General features: G+C 51.6%; 1 protein-coding gene across 10 annotated transcripts in view; it reads right to left on the bottom strand.

The window, feature by feature from the left end:
• Cacna2d2 (calcium voltage-gated channel auxiliary subunit alpha2delta 2) overlaps positions 1–21652 on the bottom strand; it is a 127476-nt gene that overhangs the window by 58542 nt on the left and 47282 nt on the right. For all 10 annotated transcript variants that reach the window (XR_009056978.1, XR_009056977.1, XM_057766529.1 and 7 more), the window contains exon 3: positions 5094–5210. Coding sequence is in view for 8 of the 10 variants with exons in the window: in XM_057766529.1 (XP_057622512.1) it covers positions 5094–5210 (117 nt within the window). In the remaining 2 variants the exon portion in view is untranslated. The remainder of the gene's footprint in view (positions 1–5093; positions 5211–21652) is intronic.

Below are 21652 nucleotides of genomic sequence, written 5' to 3'. Positions count from 1 at the left end.
GAACCTTTCCCTGAACTCCATCCTTCTATGGCAACTTAAGAGAAACCTCATGGCTACCTGGGCTCTGCCATTCCTACCCCACCCTTCTTTCTGGCCACACACGTAAAAGGTGTTCGATAGATGCCCATTCACTAATCCAATGCATCCTCGTCCCCAGGGACCCCCAGCAGGCTCCTCTGGGTGGCACCTTGCCAGGAAGCAGCACTGTTTGGGTGAGGGGGAGAACAATCAGCTGTAAACGCCGCAATCAGGGAGAAAAAGCTGCTCAGGCCCTTGGCGCCCACGCGTGCGCCTAATTGGCTCCACATGTCTCAGTTCTTTTCAAGAGTGGGAAAGTGGAAGGGTCAAGATCTCTTAATGTTCGTAATGGAAGGGAGGCAGAAGCCACCGCCAGCCCCACATAAACACCTTTTAATTGCTCAGAGAAGGGTGGGCAGAGGCAATGGGTGCTACAGACTCCCTTGTCTGTCAGCCCGCCATTACTGTGCCTGTTCTGAGCTTCCCGGAACTGGAGTCCGACCCCCGAAGCTGAGTTCCCGCAGAATCCAGAGCCACAACTCAGCATCTGTTCCGCAAATGCTTACAAAGCTCCTACTGCAGGCCGGGCCTTGGCACATGACTCACGGCCTGGATTGCTCAGGATCAAGCTATCTGTTGAACACTCATCAATGAATTCACACTGGACCCAGCTGAACTGGCCTCAAGCTGCCTCCGGACCCAACTATTCCCCTTGCTGCCTCTTCCGGGCAGCCTTTCCTCCAGCCCCTTTGGAAGAAAGGATTTTTTCTCTCTCTCAGGCTGCCTTGTTCCATCTGCACACCTCTCAGGTCCCCAATGCCCCGCTGCCTGTGGGACTTCTATTCATTACTGTCACATCGCTTATGCCACCTGACCAGGAAACGCTAGGCCGTACGTGGAGACACACTGTGAGAGTGGGGTGCTACTGGCATCTAGCGGGTAGAGAGAGGGCAAGGGTGCTACCAAACATGCCCCAGTGCTCAGAGCAGGCCCCACAAAGGCTGATCCAGTTCAAAGTGCCCCTGGGGTTGAAGCTTTGGAAAGGAAGCAGCAGTTGAACTGGGAGGAACCTTCTCTTCCTAACCGAGTAGCCTGTCCTCAAGCCCCCAGCCTTACCTCCTGTCCCTTTGAACACCCACTCAGAGCTCCATTCCTGAACAGACCCAGCCACGCTGCCAACATGCGTCAGCTAATTGGGTTAAGTGGCCATTAGCAGCAAAAGCAGGGCGACCGCGCTCAGAAGGGTTTTTAATTTTACTCTTTAAATGATGCTAATTCCCCAGAGGACACTGGTGGTGGGGGTGCTGCCCACTGGAACCCCTAGATCCGAGGCTAGGGCTGCACTTCCCCCTGCCCACCCATGGGAGTCTTGTGGGGGCCTTTGGGAGGGACACTCATTGTCTACCAAAGAAAGTGAGGGATCAGAGATTTGTCCAAGGTCACTAGGTCATCACAGATCAAGGTCCTGTCAGAGGAAGCCAATCCTCATCTTCTTTTTCCCAAGGCCTGTTCTACTGTAGACAGCTAATGCTACATGGTCGTAATGGTGGCAAATATGAAGGCGCTGTCAGTTTGTATGTCCTGAGTTTCTAGATTCTGAAGTCTCAGCCAGGCCTTGCCACTGCCCCCAGCTTGTCTGAGTTGGAAGGCAAAAGAACTTCCTGGAGCAGGCTGCCAGTATCCACACTGACGTTCTCAGTAGTCTGCTTTGGCCTCGGTACCATGTTCTGAGTGCCGTGGCCCTGGCATTCCCATTCTCTGGCAGTTAGTTCACTAAGCCATCATGCCCTTAACCTTGCCGATGTGCTTATCTCTTACTTTATCCACGACCTCTTCTCTAAGCCACATGGCAAAGGTGCCAGGGATGGGCAGCAAGCAACATAGCCTTCAAGGACACTGTCCTTTATGAATGACAGTTCCTGGGGTTGTGAAACTGGAGGTACTGGGCAGGGAGGGTGCTCAGGTCCTTAGTTTAGTCTGTGCTGCTAAGATATGGCCCCTTGATGTTGACAGGTGGTTTTGAACTCTTGAACTCGAGCAGTCCTCTTCCCCTGGCCTCCTGAGTAACTGGCACACAGGCACAGAGAAGGAAGTTAGGGCCTGAGATGGAATGGACTTGGTATATGAAGCTAGGAAAATGCCTGTCCTTCCCTGCACCTTCTGCAGCAGCACAGGGATTATCACACGGTAGGCTACAACACTGAGTAGGGAACAGAAATGGATAAATGACCTTTCTGAGAGGGAGGCAGTGTGCAGAGGCCTCAGCTGAGAGGACGGGGTGATAACAATTGTGCTTCAAATCTGCCTGAGTCCTCATGATGAACCACAGGACTCAGGCACCTTCTTGTCCCTTCTGGGGCTCAAGGCCCTAAAAAGTCTTGACTGAAAGGCCTTGCCTCCCTGAGTGGTTGAAGTTTCTGGTTCCCTCTATATGCCCAAAACAGAGAAACTATCATGGTTTCTGAACCTGGGAACACTGGTTGCTTGTGATTGCAAGGCCCTGAGCTGGCCTCTTCTGACTCTTGACTTCGGTCAAGAAACGTCTGATGGACGCTGATTGGACAATATAGTGACCTTGTGTCTTGCAGTTCTTGGCTCCCTCTTCGCAAGCCCCAAATTAAGATTCAAGACCAGATCAAGGGTTTTAAATTGGATTACTGGGGGTGGGATTCAAGCCCCCCAGGTCCTTCCCCTCATTTGCAAGCAGACTGCACACAAATGTGGGAAAGCAGAAAAGGAGCGGAACTTGATTAAAAGCAAACTTAAAACAATGAGGTTCAAAGCTTACTTTGAACAATTAGAACTAAGGGGTAGGCAGTCCTGTCTTGGGGGGATGTAGGGTGAGCCTGGAATCAGACTGCAACAGAAGGAAGTGCTGGGATGGCAAGGGCTGTAGCCTTAGTGCATGCCTCGGGACTTTGGGGACCATGGGCTGGGATCTGGGTCAGGAAGACCTGTGTTCAAGTTCTGGCTCTCTTGTGTCCTGTCCTAACACCTCCAAGCCTTCTGTGTCCCCTTCTGTAGGAGGAAGGGGCAAAGACTTCCTTTTGGGTTGTTATCAGAATGACTCGTGATCCACTGACCACATGGTGAGGGCCTTTTCCCATCATTCTTCCATTGAAAGTCATTCTGTATTTGGCTCTGACTGTGTACCAGGGAACAGGCTGATGCTGAAAACTCAGTGGGAAGGAGGCAGATATCTGTCCTGACTCTCAGGGGTACAGGAGGAGAGTTAAACAGGACTCCAAGCCTGTGGCTATGCCCCAACCCCCTCTGCTATTAGGGTTGGTTGTTCTTGTAGTATTGGGTTAAGGGGGGCAGGAATCAAGACTGTGGTTTCTGAGGAGGATGGTGGGGCCTGGGTTCTGGGAAGCTGGCAGGGTCATCCTTCGGCACAGTCTAGCCTCTACCAAGGAAAACCTGTTCTGAAGTCTGTGCGCGACTCCCCCTAAGACCTGAACATGACCTTTCCCACACATACCTGATGTCGGCACTAATTTGGGCTGGCCAGCCAGATATGGGTAGTATGTGTTTGTAATCCCAGCTCAGGAGGCATGGGTAAGAAGACTGGGGGTGTGAGACTAGTCTGGGCCCTAAGGGTCTGGGATGAGGGAGGGGCGAGGAGACAGAGAACAAGACGAAAAGGGACACATTTGGGAGGGGAAGTGGACAGGTGCGGTGTGCTAGCTGGGTAGGTGAGCACATGGTGTAATACTAGTAGGGAGAGGCATTTGACCCCTACAGCTGGTACCTGGCTTTTCCTCTTCAGTAGCAGCCCGTCTTCCAATTGACTTTCCTTATCTGTGACCAGGAGATCCCCCAAATCAGGCGAGACTAGGTTCTCTAGGTACAGCTCTGGGTTTTCTGGGTTCCTAATTGTTGGGAGGTCCTTAGAACCCATTTTTCCTTTAATCAGAAGGCCATCCCCACCCTCTTGCATGCACCTAGGTCACACAAGGCAGGGTCCTGTGAGGGACAGTGGGGTCCAGCTACTGGAAAAAGGGGACTCATTCTTTATTGGGGTCTGGATATGGAGGATCTAGGCTAGCTGTCTTGACTTGACCCTGGCCATAGCTGTGGATGTGCTAATTTTTTAAAAATTGCTTTATTGAGATATAATTGGCATAGCAAATTCAGTCACATTAAACATGCATTTCAGTGGTTCTTAGTATAATTAGAGTCGTGCAACTACCACCATAATCTAAATTTAGAATATTTTCATCACTACCAAAAAGAAACCTTGAATTCAACTGGCCCTATCTTCTCTCCACTAGCCCCTGGCAACCAGTAAGCTAGCTTTCCATGTCTGTGAATTTGCCTTTACTGACATTTCATAGAAATAGGATCACACACGTGGCTCTTGTCACTGGCTTCTTTCCCTTGGCACGATGAGTTTCAGCTCATCCATGTTGTAGGACATACCAAAATTTCTTCCTTCCTTATAAAAACAGATGTTGCTATCTTCTACATAGGCTGGGGGCAACTACAATGGTGCCGCTGATCTAGGGTCAGAATGGATGCTTCTTGCCCATTTAGGAATGACTCCATAGCTCCTGAAGGCTCCTCCCACCTGCTGTCCTTGGAGCGAGTAGGAGTCTGGCTGCTTTGTCAGGCTAGCCTGGCAGGTCTTACTACTAGCTGCTGGAGTACACTAGAGTATAAATGGGGGGCTGAGACCTGGAGCAGGCAGAGAAATATTTAGATCTGGGCAGAGCAGGGACTCCAGCCTTCCCCACCTGTGGCTGCCTCCACGCCATCCCCCTCCCCACCAGCTCCTGCAGCCCACCTGGGAGGAGCACACTCTACCACCCACAGACAGACCAGGGGGCTGAGAGGAATGAGAAAGCTCCAAGGCCCTGCAGGAGGGAGAGGCAGGACTGCCTAGGTCTGCCAGGTCACCACGCATGCAGCCAAACCCAGTGACAACTGCCACAGCTGCCCAGTCCTGTACCTGTTTCTCCTGCCGAAATTCCAGGAGCCAAGCGTCCTGTTACAATGAGGGTAAGAACACTGCCTTCAGTCAAGGCCACCCCACCTTCCCTTAATGTTCTCATGCTCCCAACACACTGGCCTACCTTCAGGGCCTGCACCTTCCTGTCTAGCAGGCTCTCGATGTCCCCTGCCACCTTCTCCACCAATTTCTGGGGTTCATTCTCTTGTACTTCAAACAGGTTCCGATTGTCCTTGTAGATCTAGAAGGAAGTAGAGGTTAAGGGTGAGGCCAGAGCGGTCCATAACTCCCATGCTACGGCCTCACATACTGTTGCTGCAAACACAGCTCAGTTCATCCTTGTTCCTATAGGACCTGGCTTTGGCCCAAACAAGCAGAGTCCTGGACCTTCATGATCACAGGGCTGGAGTTCTGTAGCTTGCATCTGGAATGAAGGTGGGCTAGTTGGTGGACAGTGTTGGTGGTTCATGGGTCCAGGTCTGTCTTGTCTGGGCCTCAGGGATCCCTTTTCAGGGGTTATGAGTTGTCTTGACTGTTAGTTCAAAGTGCCTATGAGCAGCAGAGGGGGAAGGGTAGGCTGGATGGGAAGCAGAAGGCAGGTTATGTGGTGAGAGAGATGGAGCTAAAAAGCATACATCACAAACCACATCCCGACATGAAGATGTTCGCACACCCACACACGTACATATATGTGCATAGCCACAAACGAATCTCCTATGTGTGCAGATGCATAGCTACTCCTCCATGTAGCCTCAGGCAATGTGCTCCTTTTATGGATGCTGCCCTAGGCCATTTGCAGAAGCTATGGAGAGCTCTGCTATTCAAGGCATAGAATATTGAGGGAGACCAGGTAGGAAGAATTACTCTGCCCATTCCCCCTCTTTAGGAGGTGGAGTCTGAGTACACATGCGTGTAAACTGGTGGTTAGGATGTGGTGGCTTGACACTGCCATCTGTGTGCACATGCCAGCATGTGGGCTTTAGGATGGGTGAGGCTAGGTTCTCTGAATATAGCTTGTGAGTCTCAGAGGCAGATTTCAGCAGGCATCTTTGTTCATGCTTGGGTCTTGGTTATGTGCACGCATATGTATGCATTAAACACCTGTGAGTGTCTCCAAGCCTGACCCAGACCAGTTCGTGCATCCATTCAAATGACTGCAGGAAGTCTGTACCCCAAGTTGGCTCCTCACCACTAGAGGTCTTAAGCCCGGCTACCATGGCAGAGCCTTGCCACCAGGCTGTGCAGAGGTGGGGGCATGCAGAGACAGAAAGGATTGGTGGTAAGGGGCAGGCAATAAGGAGGCAACAGAGGCACCTGGTGAGAGACAGACAAGCAAGGCGTGATAAGGTCAGAGAATGACAGAAGAGGTGCAGAGGTAAGGACTCTGTCATCTGACAAGGGGATGGGCTGGGGGCTGGAGGCTGCCAGAGCCTCAGCCTTGCTGCCTGCCCAGTGCCTGGCATCTCAAGGGTTAAAGCAGTAAGCGAAGCAGGCTCAGGCAATCTTCTCCTCCTGCCATCCCCCATTGCTCTCGGCTTCTCTTTTCTTTTTGTCCTCCTCTTAGAACAAAATAATTTGTGGTGAAGTTGTTCCTTCCTCCAGAGCTGTGGCAATTAGGGGGTGAGCGGCAGGGCCTGTTTGTATAGCCAGAGAGGACCGAGGCTCTGAGCAGACACCAGGGCAGGTTGTGCCATAGAACCCATGCTCAGCTCTGGACCAAGGTCCTCTGATGGTCCTCTGTGATGGAGGCAAAGAAAAGGAAGAATCACAACCCAAGGGCTGCAGAGAAATGCAGGGAGCCGGTATCCTACATTAGGGGAACCAAGAATCAGACAGGAGAGCACAATTCTGGACATAGGACGGAGTGGCAAAGCCAGGCTCCATCTTCTCTGACCCATCCTTCTCAGGTTTGGAGGTTTAAAACATCCTGCCACCTCAGCTTTGGACCATAGTCTGATTGTGTAGCAGCCATGATCTGGGCCACACACACAGTTGAAGCAGCACCCAGCCTATTTGTGCCAGCAGGGGGCGCAGCTGCCTGGCTTCACCAGGGCCAAGGGATGAAGTTCTACACATTAGATTCGCTTGTCAAGGTCATTTCCAGGCTCTGAGGCTGGGCCATGCTGGTTTTCCTGAAATGTCTGGGAACCCCTTTCCCAGGCTTACGATATACTTTGAAGCCTATGTGGCTACTGGGTGGGGTCAGCAGAGGGAAGCAGTCTGGTGTCCCAACAGGTGACACAAAGCTTGGAGGCTGAGGGTCTTCAAGAAGTCTCTGGATTTCCAGGGTTCGATATATCTGCGAGAATGGGAGTCCTTCCAATTCCCAATTGAACAACGGCACAATGAACAACAGCCAATGAACTACAGCACAGTTCATGTCCTCGGAGCTCTGTACTGTGGCCACCACGGCTACTGTCTGAGATCTGAGATCGCCATGCCAGAGGAAGTAATCTCAGTCCCCTCCCCGACCCCACTCTTCTGCTAGGTATGCCCGCTGAGACTGCCATCAGCTTTCATTCCACGGAGCCAACCTCCGTCTCCTGAGTTTTGCCCCTGAGTCCCTCCCTCAGCCACCCTGTCTTTTTCCCTAACACCTCAGTCTCAGCCCTGGAGGTGATAACAGAGGAGTCCAGACACCAGGGAGCCACTGATAGGGCACAGCGACAGCTAGCTCTTTTGCTGTCCCCCCAAGCACCGTGTCTGTGTGAAGAGGACACTGAACAAAGGCATGTGCCCAACTCCGTGTTCAAGGGCAGAGTGTTGGGACCTGGGTCATCCCTTCACCTCTGCTGCAGCTGTGTGAGCTCCTGAGCCCCGCATGCCTCTGCCAGGCCTTTGTCCTGCTCTCCTTCTATCGAAGGGCCTATGGCGGTGTCCTTCTGCTGACTCCCCGGTGCCTGCATTTGAGGCCTCTTTGGACTACTGCTAGCAGACCTTGCCCATGCTGTCCCTGCCACCCTGTCTTCCCATGTGCTCTAAATTCTGTCGAGAAAGAGGAAAGGGATTGTAAGGGGTTCTGATGTAATAAAGATAAAATCCTAGTGGCTGTTCAAGCTGCGGGGCCAGCCAGTCCCCAGCCTAAATGAACCCCTGATATGCAGCAGTTCCTGAATGTCAGACCTCTGGAGTCTCATCCTTTCAACATTTCTTTGGATCTGTTCCAGCTGTTCTGTTCCCTGGAAGGGCCCTGAGCTCAGCCCTGAGCCCAAGGGAGATCTGAATGGCACAGTTCAGAGGTGCCCCTCCTCAGGGGGTAAGTCATCCCCACATTGATGTGGGCTAGGAAGCTGCTTTCCAGCATGGACCCAGGAAGGATCCCAGGGAAAGCATAGTGCTTGCACCCTGCCAAAGGCTAGCTCCTTACCAGCTGTAACCCCAAGCCTTGGGACCAGCCAGGGCATGGCAGGAAGGCCGGGACACAGGGAACACAGCCTCAACCAGCAGGACCACACATCTTCTGGTTTCCTTGGCCCAGAGAGTTATTTGGAAAAACCAAAGAGTCCCCAGAGCAATGCCATTACAGTGGTCCTCACCTTTAACCAGAGGGCTGGATTGAGGTGAACAATAGAGCCAGTGCACACACAGGCGCTGCAACGCTAAGCCATCCATGGTAGCGGGGCAAGAGGCAGGGGCTTCATCCCACAGGGAGTGGAAGGAAGGTGCTGGGATGCGGACGCAGACAGAGCCATGGCTGAGGGAAAGGGACAGTGGCAGAGGGCCAGAGGAACACGGACTGCAGGGGTGGCTAAGGAGGAGGGACAATTTAGGAGGATATAATGGAGTCCCTCATGCTACAGATCATGGACCTCTATAGTGTATTTCTAGTCACCATTTTTAAAAATGTGTTTGTATGATGTGCAAGTAGGTACAGGTGGAGGTCAGAGGTCAACACCAGGTAACATCTTCAGTTTTTCTCCACCTTATTTGTGAGGGGTCTCACTGAGTCTGGAACTCACTGATCTGGCTAGACTGGATACCCGTGAGCCCCAGGGACCCTTCTGTCTCTATAGTGTCCCCGTGTTTACAGAGGTGCCAGAGTTTAACCTTGGATCCTCATGCTCATGTGGGAGGCTTTTTACCAACTGCATTTCCCAGGCCCTGCCTAGGGTGGTGACTCAGTAGGGGTGCCTTTTCCCCTTTAGGGTGCTCATACTAGGTCTGTGGTCCATTTGGAGGCCCCAGACCCAGCCTCCCGCCTCCTGGGGGCAGCCTAACATAAATGAGAAGTGAGCATGAAGGATGCCTGTGGAACAGCAACCTTGGATGGGAAACGTGAACACTTGCAAGGTAGATGGAGCCTGGCAGCCTCATACGCAAATGGCACCCTCATACGCAAATTCAAAAAGCTACCATAGGAGAAAAGAAATCCCAGGACAAGTAGCGTGGACAGACTCCATCAAAGGCATTTTATAAAGTCCCAGAAAGCCAGCAACAGTGGGGCCCAGACCTGAGCCAGGGTGAGAAATTGAGAAGGGAGAGGGAGGAGGGAAGGTGGGAGGGACATTGGCTTACCCGGGGCAGGTGCTTTCATTCTTGACCTCACTGATCCATGCTGGCCCAGGAAGACCATGTATCCCTGTGATCCCTTTCTAACAGGCAAAGACGCTGTGGGCTAGAGAGGTGAAGTCCCACAGCAGAGCTGGAGTCTGCACAGGGCCCGTCTGATTCAAAGCCCTTGCCTTAGGGTACTTTGTAGCTCTGTCCTGTGTATCTATCTCTCTCTAAACTTGAAGGTAAGGCTTTCGAAAAAGGGGGCATAAGGCTTTAAAGGGATGAGCTGGGAGTTTGGCCAACCAGAAAGGAGCTTGGGGCAGCCGATGATGCTGAAGAGCTTGGGGCCAGGAGCGGAGGCCTGGCAGGACCAGTTAGATCCCCTAACCAGCCACATAACCCTGGGAGTAAAAACAGGCACACCCTTGAGGCTACTCTCCGCAGTGAAGGTGAACGGGCCCTAATCTCTGGAAAATTAAATCAGAAAGAAAATGGAACAAGAAAGATTTGATGCTGGCTTGCCTCGCTCCTGTTTGTCTCCTCAAAGGCCCAGGCTCAGCGTGGGGCCCAGCTAGGTGCTCCGGTATCCCAGCCCCCATTCTGAGCCTGGTATCTCCGCTAAACCCTCTTCTGCCACACCTCTTGATGGCTGCTCTTTTGTCTGACAAAGAACAGCCGAGGTGGGTGTCTTAACTGCCCCATCTTTCATGCCACCAGGCTCCTAATGGGGAGGGCAACAAGAGGACCACAGAGGGCAGATTAGACCTCTGAGGGAAGAGGTCCTGGGGTCTGGCACTGATGGTGGGTATCCACTGATAGATGGGGCTATGCCAGAGATTAGGGAAGCCACAAATGAGAGTCATAGTTAGCTCAAGGCCAGCAAGGAGGTAAAAAGAGTGGAAGACAGGTGCGACCAGCTAGGCAGAGCAGAGACAGAGTGAGGGCCCTGGCCTCACGTCTAGGAGGCTGCTTAACCAGGATCCTATCTTCATCAAGGTTTATAACATACCATAAACCATCCTTGAACATGGGAAGAGTGATGCAAGGCCAGGCACCTGGAATTCTTTCCCACTTAAGCACCTAGGATATGGGGCTGGAGAGATGGCTCAGCATTTAAGAACATTGGCTGCTCTTCCAGAGGACCCAGGTTCAATTCCCAGCACACACATGGCAGCTCACACCTGTCTGTAACTCCAGTTCCAGATGATTTAACACTCTCACACAGACATACATACAGGCAAAACACCATAAAAAGAAGTAAAAATTAAATACCCAGGATAGATCTGGCACAGGCCCTGCCTTGTTGGGACGTAGAGGGTGTCCCACGTTAGGTACACAAAAACCCTAATGCAGGCTGTTCTACACTAGGTTGTGTTTATGACTGGGAACTCCCCAGGCAGCTTCACTTGCCATGAACAGGGCAAGGGTAAAGGACCACTGGGCACCAGCATGTGCCACTCAGAACACAATTTGTGCTTGGGTACCAGCGTGTGCCACTCAGAACATAGTGCTTGGGCACCAGCGTGTGCCACTTAGAACACAATTTGTGCTTGGGCACCGGCGTGTGCCACTCAGAACATAGTGCTTAGGCACCGGCGTGTGCCACTCAGAACATAGTGCTTGGGCACCGGTGTGTGCCACTCAGAACATAGTGCTTGGGCACTAGTATGTGCCACTCAGAACATAGTGCTTGGGCACTAGTATGTGCCACTCAGAACATAGTGCTTGGGCACTAGAGTGTGTGCCACTCAGAACACAGTTAGTGCTCGGGCACTGGCCTGTGCCACTCAGTTCCAGAATTCCTTACCTGCTCACATCTGTCAACTGCCATCATTCCATGATGGGTCAGCTATACATGGCATACTTTGTCACAATCAGGGTCTGTATACTGTGACGCTGTGTGACACACTGTTAATAATTCACCTTCATATTGAATAGATTGCCTGGGGAACACCCTGTCTAGAGGGGATCAAAGACAGATGTAGCCAGTCTTGCATGAGGTACAGGGAAGGACTTTCTTCAAAGGTGAGGACATGGCCCTCTTGTGTTGAGAGCACTACCTTTCTTGGCCCTGCCCTACCTTCACAGCCCACACTCCCCACATTTGTGACATATACTGCTTGAGCTTGGGCAAGACAGAAAGACCCAGTGGCTCCTTGGTTTGGGCTCTAAGAGGAAGCTTCTAAGAGCTTTAGAAGGCAGGCTTCCCCATCCCCTTCACAAAACCCAGGGAGGGGGGATAAAGTCCCCAACCACCCCCAGCAACGCCTCCCTGTTTTTAAAGTTAAAGTTTAGTTGACTGTCATCCATTACTGCAATTAGTACATTATGTCTAATTATGCAATTAGTGTAAAAAGTGCACTTGCCGCTGAGAATGGGAAATTACGCTGCCTCGTTACGCTGTAAAATCCATGTCATAAAAAGGCTCAATCTCTTGTTTTTCAAAAGACACAAAACCCAACACAAAACAATAAACCAAAAAATCTTCCTAGCCGGGATGGGACCAGCCCGAGACAACTCCCCCAGGGCGGCTCTAGGAAGGTCCCTCTCCCTGTAAGTCCCACCCTACTCTGGGCAGAGGAAGCAGAGACCATTCCTGGGTGCGGCCCTGCCTTTGTTCCTTTGAACTGTGGATTTGGTTTCTAAATGGACTTATTGATTTATTCAGTTTATTCTTAGAGATAGGGTCCTTGCTACTTTGTAGCACACACTGCCTCTAACTCATGATCCTGTCCTAATCACAGGCATTTACCGCCACACCCGTCGCACACTAACTATAAACCCTTGGTAAACTTGACTGTCTACAGAAGCCTGTATCCCATATGGGAACAGTCTTGGCTTCCACCACCCAGTTCCAAAATCAGAGGTCCTTTCTCCAGGGTTCCTAGGGGTACTGTGAACAGAGGAACATATCCCACCTCAAGAAAATTAAAGGAACATTCTTACATCCAGGATTCCCCAACCCTGGAAGCATTGCTTGGCAAGTAACAAGTTCTCTGTCATGGGAACTATTGTGAGCCTAGCTGTCAAGGAGGCTAAGGGAATCACCTACAGTTACCCAGCACAGTGGCTTGGCTCCAGGCTGCCCTAATTAGATGACAGTATTCCCATGGCCTTACGCCTAGGTGACACTCAGTGTATGACTATATTTTACCTACATTCTGGCTCTCTTAGTACTGAGGGGATGTTCTGGGAACAGGCAAGAGAGGAGAGAAATTTGAATTTTTTTTTTATGTGTATGGTGTTTTATTTGCACGCACGTCTGTGTGCCATGTGTGTTCCTGGTGCCCACAAAGGCCAGAAGAGAATGATCCCTTGGAACTAGAGTTGCAGATGGTTGTGGGCTGTCATGTGGGTGCTGGGAATTGAACCCAGGTCCTCTAATAAAGCAATAAATACTCTTAACCACTGAGCTGTCTCTCAGGCCCTAAGAGAGAAACTTTATGGTTTTCCCTACTACAAAAAGATAGTAATCTCTCCCAAACAGCCCATGAAGAGTGGGGAGAGATTATACTTTAGTGTATTTCAATATCGAATTCTAATGGTCAAAACCACTCATGACCTATATCCAAGGTCACAAGCTACAGCTCCAGCATGGACCATTAAGTGTCTGCTAACGAAAACCTGGGTAGCACCCCTGAGCCTTTACCTCTAAGATCCCCCCATTCTTTGGCTCACATTCTCCACTGGGCCTGGAGGTGAGTGATGCCCTTACAGTGGGCATCTACCTTAACCTCATGGGGAAGATGCCATGACATGGGAATGCCCTCACAGTGGGCATCTACCTTAACCTCATGGGGAAGATGTCATGGCATGGGAATGCCCTCACAGTGGGCATCTACCTTAACCTCAAGAGGAAGATGCCATGACATGGGAATGCCCTCACAGTGGGCATCTACCTTAACCTCATGGGGAAGATGTCATGGCATGGGAATGCCCTTACAGTGGGCATCTATCTTAATCTCAAGAGGAAGATGTGTCTCCCTTCTGCTATGCCTAGATCTACATGTTCACAGAGCAGAGAACCTGAAACACACACATTTCAGCACCCTTAGAACATCGGCCCAACCACAGAGCCCATGCAGCTGCCTCTACTTACAATGTGCATGTTTCTGTTTGGAGTGTGCTGAGATACCAACAAGGCAGCTGGGGTGTAGGAGGAAAGGACTCGGACCCCAGTGGAGGGACACATGTTGTCTAAACTCAAGACAAGGGTCCCTGGAGAGATGGAGCTTGAAGAGCAGGAAAACCAGTCCAGTCACATGACCAACTGCCATGGACACTCTCAACACCCCCTGTCTTCCACATCTGACTTGGGAAAGCATCAGTGATGCAAGCCCGAGGTGAGCCAAACTGTAGGCAAGCTCCAGGGGCCCCTGCTCACACTCCCCTCCCTGAGCTGGGAGCTGCCGGCTGTCGAGGCAGCTGGGAGGGAAGCTGTGCCCAGCATACCAGCTGGCACGGGGGAGTGCGAGTAAACATACCCGCACTTTCCCAACTCATAGAAGTCGCGGGTGGCGGCCGGCTGGTGTGGGTGCCCATGTTTATGGGAAACAGATTGTTTGTGTCGGCATCTGCGGCCCCTTGCCACCCACCCTGGCTGCACTCTCTCCCGTTGCCTCCCACCCAGTTGGCTCATATTTTCTTCCCATGGGAATTCTAGCAGGCACAGAAGGACAATGATAGTGATGACAAGGCCCTCTGTGCATGCAGACAGGGCTTGGTGTATAACCCCCAGTCCCCTTAATAATCCCACGTTTACTATTCCCATATTACTGCTGAAGAAATCAAGGGTCTGGGAGCCAGAGAAACTCTCTAGCAACCATGAAAGTATGCCTCTGTGGCACGGGTCTTCTCGGAACCATCATCCTTGCCAGGCTCTGGGTACATCACCATTCTCAGGCCTGCCAGACATGTCTGGTCTGCTTGGTACACCCTCATTCACCTCCTTGAGTGGCGACCTTGCCTTCAGAGGAAGCAATCAGCTTTCTCTCTTCCACTGACAGCCCAACCGGAGGGACTGGGCCTCATGACTGCCTTGCTGCCTAGTCTCTTTAATCCCTTTTTGTCTCTACCTCATTCTTGAGGGGTCTGTACAAAGGACTGGAGTAAGGTCTCTCTATGACCTCTTAGGAGCACAGTGCTGGGAGGGCTGGAAGGGGTCTGGGATCCAGGCAGGCAGAGGCCCAGTGTGGTCCTAGTGAGCCAGGGAGATTTCTAATTATTTCACAGATCCAGACTGTGACCTCATCCAAAATGATGGCTCTGAGAAGTGCCCTGGCTATCCAGATCTTATCAGAGAAGTCCATTTCTCATCCCCTAAAGGGAGTAGCAATTCACCCCTGTAAACTCTCTCATGAGATGGGGGTGGAGGCTTGGCCTGAAGCCTGGTTCTAGAGGCCAGGGAGCAAAGGACAGAACTTGCTTCCTCTGCCTGCATGACATCCATTTTACTGGTATAACCCAGCACAGAGGGTTTACTGGAACAGGGGCTGGGGAAGGTTCCTCAGGGACTCTAGAGTGGTTAGAAACAGACCTTGCTCCAAGAGTCCCCTAGTTAGGCTTCCTTTTATATATTCCATCATAACTAGCTGACAAGGCTGGCTGGTTTGTCATCTTAGAGGTGCCATTCGGGTCAGAACCTGTCCAAAGGTAAAATTTCTCATGTCTTATACCTATGCGTTAGAATGTTTAGATACATGAATTTGAATTCGAATTCCAGCCCTGCTCTTTATGAGACATAACCCTTTCCCCTTAGCCTGGCTGTTATGAACATTCCTCAAAGACTGGTGGTTATAATGTAGGGAGCTGGAGGCCTCTTGTGGGGTCTCCTTCTAGGGTTGCTTTCAAGGCCCTGGGTACCTTCTTTGCACAACCTGTCCTCCACGGGGCAACTTTCTGGTCTGAGGGGCTATCCTTTTCTATTAAGACTTGCTGCCAACAGTGTCAACAAACAATGACAGCATCAGTAACAGCTCTTGATCACGAGAGAGGCTGCCAGGGCCCTTGGGCTAGCTGATCATAAAAACATGAGATCTTCACACGAGAACAGCAGGACATAAAGGCGAGGATGGCACCAAGCCTCGGTGGTGGCTGCAGCCTCCCACACTGTGTCAAGAGACCCCCTCCTCTGGTGGGGCTGGAGAGATGGCCTGGCGGTTGAGAGCCCTGGCTGCTCTTCCAGAGGTCCTGAGTTCAACTCCCAGCAACCTTATGGTGGCTCACAACCATGTATAACGGGATCTGATGCCCTGTTCTGTCATGCAGGCAGACATGCAAACAGAATACTCACATGCATAAATAAATAAATCTTCAAAAAGAAAGAGACCCCTCTAGGGGTAAGGCCATCCCAGCATGCTTGCCCCACACCTTTCTTCACAGACAGCTTCAAGCACACCTGTTGGGGCTGGAGAGGTTTCTGAGTGGTTAAGAGCGTTTGCTGCTCTTTCAGAGGACCCAGACTCAAGTCCTAGCACTCATATGGCAACTCACAACTGTCTGTAACTCCAATTCCAGGAAATCCACCTCTTCTGGCCTCCACAGGCACAAGGTATTCAGGGGGTACACAGACATTCACGCAAGCAAAACACCTATACACATAAAAAATAATAAAAAGAAATAAAAATAAAGGGAGAAAAAAAAAGCACTGACCTTGTCACACACACCGACTTTACCTCATTCACACCCAGCACCAAGTAGAGACGTACAGATTCCACTTATATATTCCCTTAAGACTCATGGAGGATGCCTGTCACTGGCAGCCCCAGGCCTGGGTCAGGCTCTGTGGGTCTCCCAAGCACCTCAAGAGGAGTTCCCAAGTCACCTTAAATCATGCGCGATGTTTTAAGCAGTGGGGCTCTGCAGCTTCTGGAAGGCTAGGGTGCCCTGAAGGTCACAGCCCTAGCCCATCTTGTGGAGCACACTGCTGGAGAGGCTCTTAAGGATGTGGGGGACCCGGTAGGAGTAAGGACATGGCATGGTCAACAGTGGCCTCTGAGCCAGGTCCCAGGAGACCCTGGGCTTGAAGCAGGTTGACCAGAAGGCCCGAGTCTGAGGCAGCAAGAAGGCAATGGGCATGGGTGCCAAGCTGGATCTGCCCACGTGAAGGGTACGAATGAGTATGTGAGGAGCACTCAGGCCTGAGCCATCTTGTTTACTTCCTCTGTCAGTATCTCTCAGCTCCATCTCACTCCCTCCCCTAGCTCTTCATTTTTCTTTCTTTCCCCCTCTCAGTTTATAGCCCTTCTTGAGTTTTATGTATCCTTGTAAGTGCCTTTCCATCTTCCACAGAACAAGTTGAAAGCGTAAACAAACAGACAGGACCCAGACACTGGGGCCTTTTGCACACACTAAAAATATGATGAGAACAGATATACATTGGGGTATGGGTGCACCCAGGAAGCACACACACTGGGGGCACAACCCCAGAGGAGATCTTCATCACTCATAGCCTTTCCTAAATCTTCATGGAAAAGCTCCCAACCTTGAATGTGAAAAATGCTGGCGGTCGTCCCTCAAGGATTTTCTGAGCTGGGGTCAGTGAACTGCAGACCCGGTATCTGGCAGGTGCTCTCATGCAGGCTCTGGCCCTTCTCTGTACCCCAGTCTCCCCTTATTTCACTGTTCAGGGAGAAGAACGCCTGGCACCTGAAGCTCCAGGTTCCCTCTCTATGAATGTAAGAACTCCAGCAACCACAAGAGCCAGCATTTACCTTCTGTGGGCCTGAGCAGTGTTTGCCATGCAAACCAACTATGCAAACAGGACTGGTAGCCCGACATGCTGGCAAACACTGGCAGGCCCTTAGCCTGAATGGTCATGAACTTCTAAATAAGTGTGCTGCACTCAGGAAAGCAGAGGCTCTGCTTGGGGCCCCATCCCATGTGGGCTACCTCCTCACCCAGCTTTGCGGACACTACTGAATGGGGTGCAGGAATACTAGCAGAGCAGAAACAGTTCTCCATTCCAGTCATTTGCTGTATGGAGTCCTCACGAGCCCCTGTGGCTGTCCCTGCTTCCTAGCTGGGCCAACTGAAGTACATTGCCTCCATGACTATGAGGCCTAACCATGTGTATAAACAAAGACCCTGGTCCAGGGCCAGTCCTATGTCCCCAGCAACTGGTCTTCAGGAAACCATTCTACTGCCCCCCACCCCAGCCATAGGTCTTGGGCCATTTGTCCCAGGGCTATGGAAGTCAGGGGGACAGCTGCGTTCTGAGTTGGCAAGTCTACCCTGTTTTGAACATCCTATGAAGAATTGTTCCTCCGAGACTACTGAATGAATGATCAGCAGGAAGCCAATCTCCTTACAGTAAGGGGTCCTCGTTCATCTGCCTGAGGTTGTCCATTTAGATCTATTCAGGGCATCAGTTGAAGCCCTGGTCTGCTCAGTGGCTCCTCCCATGGGCCTCAGGGGAATATTACATATTCTCTAGGCTGAGGCCCTGAGGTTGTGACTATCCAAGAAGTTCCCTTTACCCAGAGGGATTGTGGTACGGGGAAAACCCCATTCTTAGACAAGGCCAAATCAGAGCTTCTGGAGGGGACCCAGGTTGGGGAGGGACATTTTTGTCTCCTACCCCTTGTTAGATCTGGAATGGGGGTGTCTGCCAGCACAGATTCTCTGGGGACTAGGAGCTATCATGCTGTGACCGATCCCCTCCGTTTTCTCACAGACTAGCCGTCTGGCAGGTCTTAGCAGGGACGAAGCCTAGGGCTCCCACATCCTGTTTAGCAGCCGCCAGCTGGAGGGAGGAAGGCCTGAGCTGCTAGCTCTGTCAAGGACTCCCTGAGCAAGAAGGTGGCGATGGCAATGACGCCAGGAGGACAAGAGTGGAACAAATTGCCCTGATTATGTAAGGTAGCCCTATTCCCCCTTCACACGGACAGGAGAGTGGACAGCTGTGTTCCTTCTTACCTCACTCCACTGTGGCCTGGGCTTCCTGGGAGTGCTCGGGAAGGCTCAGGGTCAGACTCAGGTTATCAGTTGTGATTCTGCCTGTACTCTGAGCTGGGCTGCACCCTATCCTCTTGCCTCCGCCACCAAAGAACCCCAAGCTCCTCCAGAATCTAGCTGTAGCCAGCCCATGCCACACACTCTCCCCCACAGGAGTGCTCCCCAGAGCTGTTCTCAGCGCCACTCCCATTTAGTGCCTAGAGTTAGGGTAGGAAATAGACCAGCTGTGTCCTCTGCATGGCCTACAGACTGTCCTGCTTTCAACCCTGAGCTACAGCCGTTACCTTCCATCCTAGGACTAGAGATGTCCCAAGCTCAGGTCCCAAGGTGATGACCACAGTCCTGACTCTTAACCTCTCCCAGCATAACCTAGGCAGTTCCTGCATAGGCCCTTGGAGGACTGTCTTGCAAAGTAGGCTGGGAAACCCCTCCTGTACAGTACATTCTCAGCAAGGCTCAATGGAGCCCAGGCTATTGGCTCTTTATGGTTATAAGCCTGGCAGGTTTAGGGCTGCTAAACTGCAAATTTATCTCCTCCATAAACCCAGATAATAGAGGAGCCAGTGTGTGTGTGCATGCGCACATGCAGAAATTTAAGTATGCCTGTTACACATGTGTTGAAGGGCACGCCCATGTGGGTGGTACACAGCTACGTGTGTACACTGATGTGCACATTAGAAAGATGCTATTCCCATGGACAACACATGTCAAACAAATGTCCCAATGACTGTGTGTCCTCAGGTATTTGGAACACTGTGATGCATGTCTCTAGGTACACTTGTGTCCTGATGTGCATGCTGGGGGAAAACGTCAATTCCAGGAATGAAGCCTCAAGTTCCAGGAGTCTTTCTGCTTAAGCCCGGTAGATCTCTTTCTCTTCTGTCCACCATCTTAGAGACTAGAGCTCTGCGTCTGCCACATGGTCAGCCCCAGGCAACTCAGGACCTCCCACTAGGGATGCCAGGCTGCAAAGGGCCCCATCACAGAAATTCAGGGGTGGGGACACAGTAAAGGACCATCAGACAAAGCATCCTCTCTACCTACCCCCATTCCCATGCTATTTCTAGGTACTCTTGCAGGACCCCCTTGCTAGAGAAAAGCACCTTTTCCTGAACACCTCCTCAAGTCCACAGCTTAGCTGAGGCTCTGTCTCAACTGTGGATGTGACTGAACTCCATATGTAGACTTGTTGAAGCCCAGAGTGCACTTTTAAAGATTCCAATGGATGTCTCACCAATGGGCTCAGTTTCTAATTAAGATAAAGCCCCCACCAACTCATGATGAGCCTGGACCTTACACCAGGCAGTGTGCTCGGATGAAGCCCTCTGAGGCAGGTAGGCAGATAGGCAAGGAGGCAGGCAGGACGAGAGCAGCAGGAATCAGGTCCATATGCTGCGAGCACCCAGCTAATGGGCTAACAAATTAGCAGGTCTCCCCTCTAAAATGTGATGAACGAGCAGCAGGCCAGGAGAGCTGGAGGATGGGCCCCCTCCCCCACAGCATGCCCTGGGCTCAGTTTCTGTCTGGTCTCTCTGGGATGCCCAGCTCTGCCATGCTGGAAGAGATATGAGTTGGGGATAGATGCTGACTACATGCCATGGGCAGGTAGAAGACAGAAAGGGAAGCGCAGCTCAGGGCATGGACCTGCTGAGCTGGAGGAAGGTTCTATCTGTGGACTGTGGTTCCGCTGTCTGGAAGGCACCTTTAAGAAGGTGGGGTGGGGGAAAACATTGTCCTCCTCAGACCCTTCTGAACTGCTTCCTACACACTGTGCCTTTATTGTCTTGAAAAGGAGAGCAGGCAAGTGGGAACCCTATCCCGAGTCACGATCCCCACGCCTCCTACATGACACCTTGGACTTGGGGGTTGATGAACACGGCAAAAGCCCTGATTCTGGGCCTTGGGGGGTCTACTCATGCACTGGAGCTTCTTCTCCTACACAACAACAGGGTTATAGCGGCTCAAGAGCATGGACCGTGGAGGAGACATATAGTTGGACAGGCTGCACACAGGAGAAAGAACAGCTTCCAGAGATACTAAGTCCACATGCATAAGGAGATGGGGAAGTCTCTTTTGGTCTCAGCTAGACTTCTCTGATTGGAAATTGTGCTGAATGGTCACTTCTGAGCTGAGGGCCCAGTGTCCTCCATTTGTCCCTAAATCATTACAGAGTCCTCTTTCTTCCATGTACCTGAAACAGGGCGGGACTTAACACATTCTGTGATAGGAGACTGAATGGGTCCTTTTGAGAGCCTCTGGCCAGGGGAGACACCCTCAACCCAGGACCCAGTATGTCTGTGGGCTCCTTGTGCAAACAGCCCCAACCCCCCCCCCGCCCCGCCTGCACCCTCACCACCCACATGCCCGCCCGCCCTCCCCGTGTAAACAGAACCCGCCCGCTCGCTCCCAGGGGCTGCTAATTCCTCGCCAGAACTGCTCGGACGTGAAATTGGAGTGAGACAATGTGTGTTTAAGGAAATGAATCTCGAATCTTAAGAGGCTTGGGGAGCCCGCCCTGCACCCCCATCACCTCACCCACCCACCCAGAGCTAGGAAAGTCACACTTGGCACCCGAGAAGAGAAAGGCGGAGGTGACATCCAGTGCCAAATTAACAGCCGCCACAGCCAAATATTGTACTTGCCTCCAATCTTCTTTTATTTTTGAAAGAAAAGGCTTTTACAAAGTGAAAGAGGCTGTTGGAACACTAAGGCTGATGATGGTTTTTAACTGGCATGCCAGCTTGCGCATGCCCGGCTCAGAGCCTTCGTTTTCGCTTGCATGCCAATGCTTCCCTAAGCAGTCACACCCAGAAGACACTAGCCCTTAGTTCCTGCCCTTCCACACCAGCCACAGGCGGAGCCGCAGGAGTATGTGGCCAGTGTGGCAAATTTGGACACGGAATCTACTTACGAGCCATCTTCAGTCCTGCACAGGGCTCTTTCAAATAAGGAATGTGGAATGTGTGTAGTGTGCTCATCTCTGCCTTATTTGCAAGACCTCAACAAAGGGAGCCTGTCCATGACCTTGGCAAGGGTTCTTTGGCTGATCTCTGGAGGTCCCCATTGTTGCTACCACAGACCGTCACCAGCCTGAGGAAGCCCCATCGTCATTGTTCTTCTCTGACCAGGGGCTCTAAGCTCTATGCCCAAGCTGCCTAACGGACTTCTACTCTTCAGTCGCTTTGCTGAACAAACGTCACTGGTGCCGTCCAGAGACCAGTCTGCCCCACCTGT

Source organism: Chionomys nivalis, chromosome 4 (assembly GCF_950005125.1).
Source record: "Chionomys nivalis chromosome 4, mChiNiv1.1, whole genome shotgun sequence".
NCBI classification, from domain to species: domain Eukaryota; kingdom Metazoa; phylum Chordata; class Mammalia; order Rodentia; family Cricetidae; genus Chionomys; species Chionomys nivalis.
The sequence above is the reverse complement of the archived record's forward strand: the minus strand, read 5'-3'. Positions and strand labels throughout refer to the sequence as shown.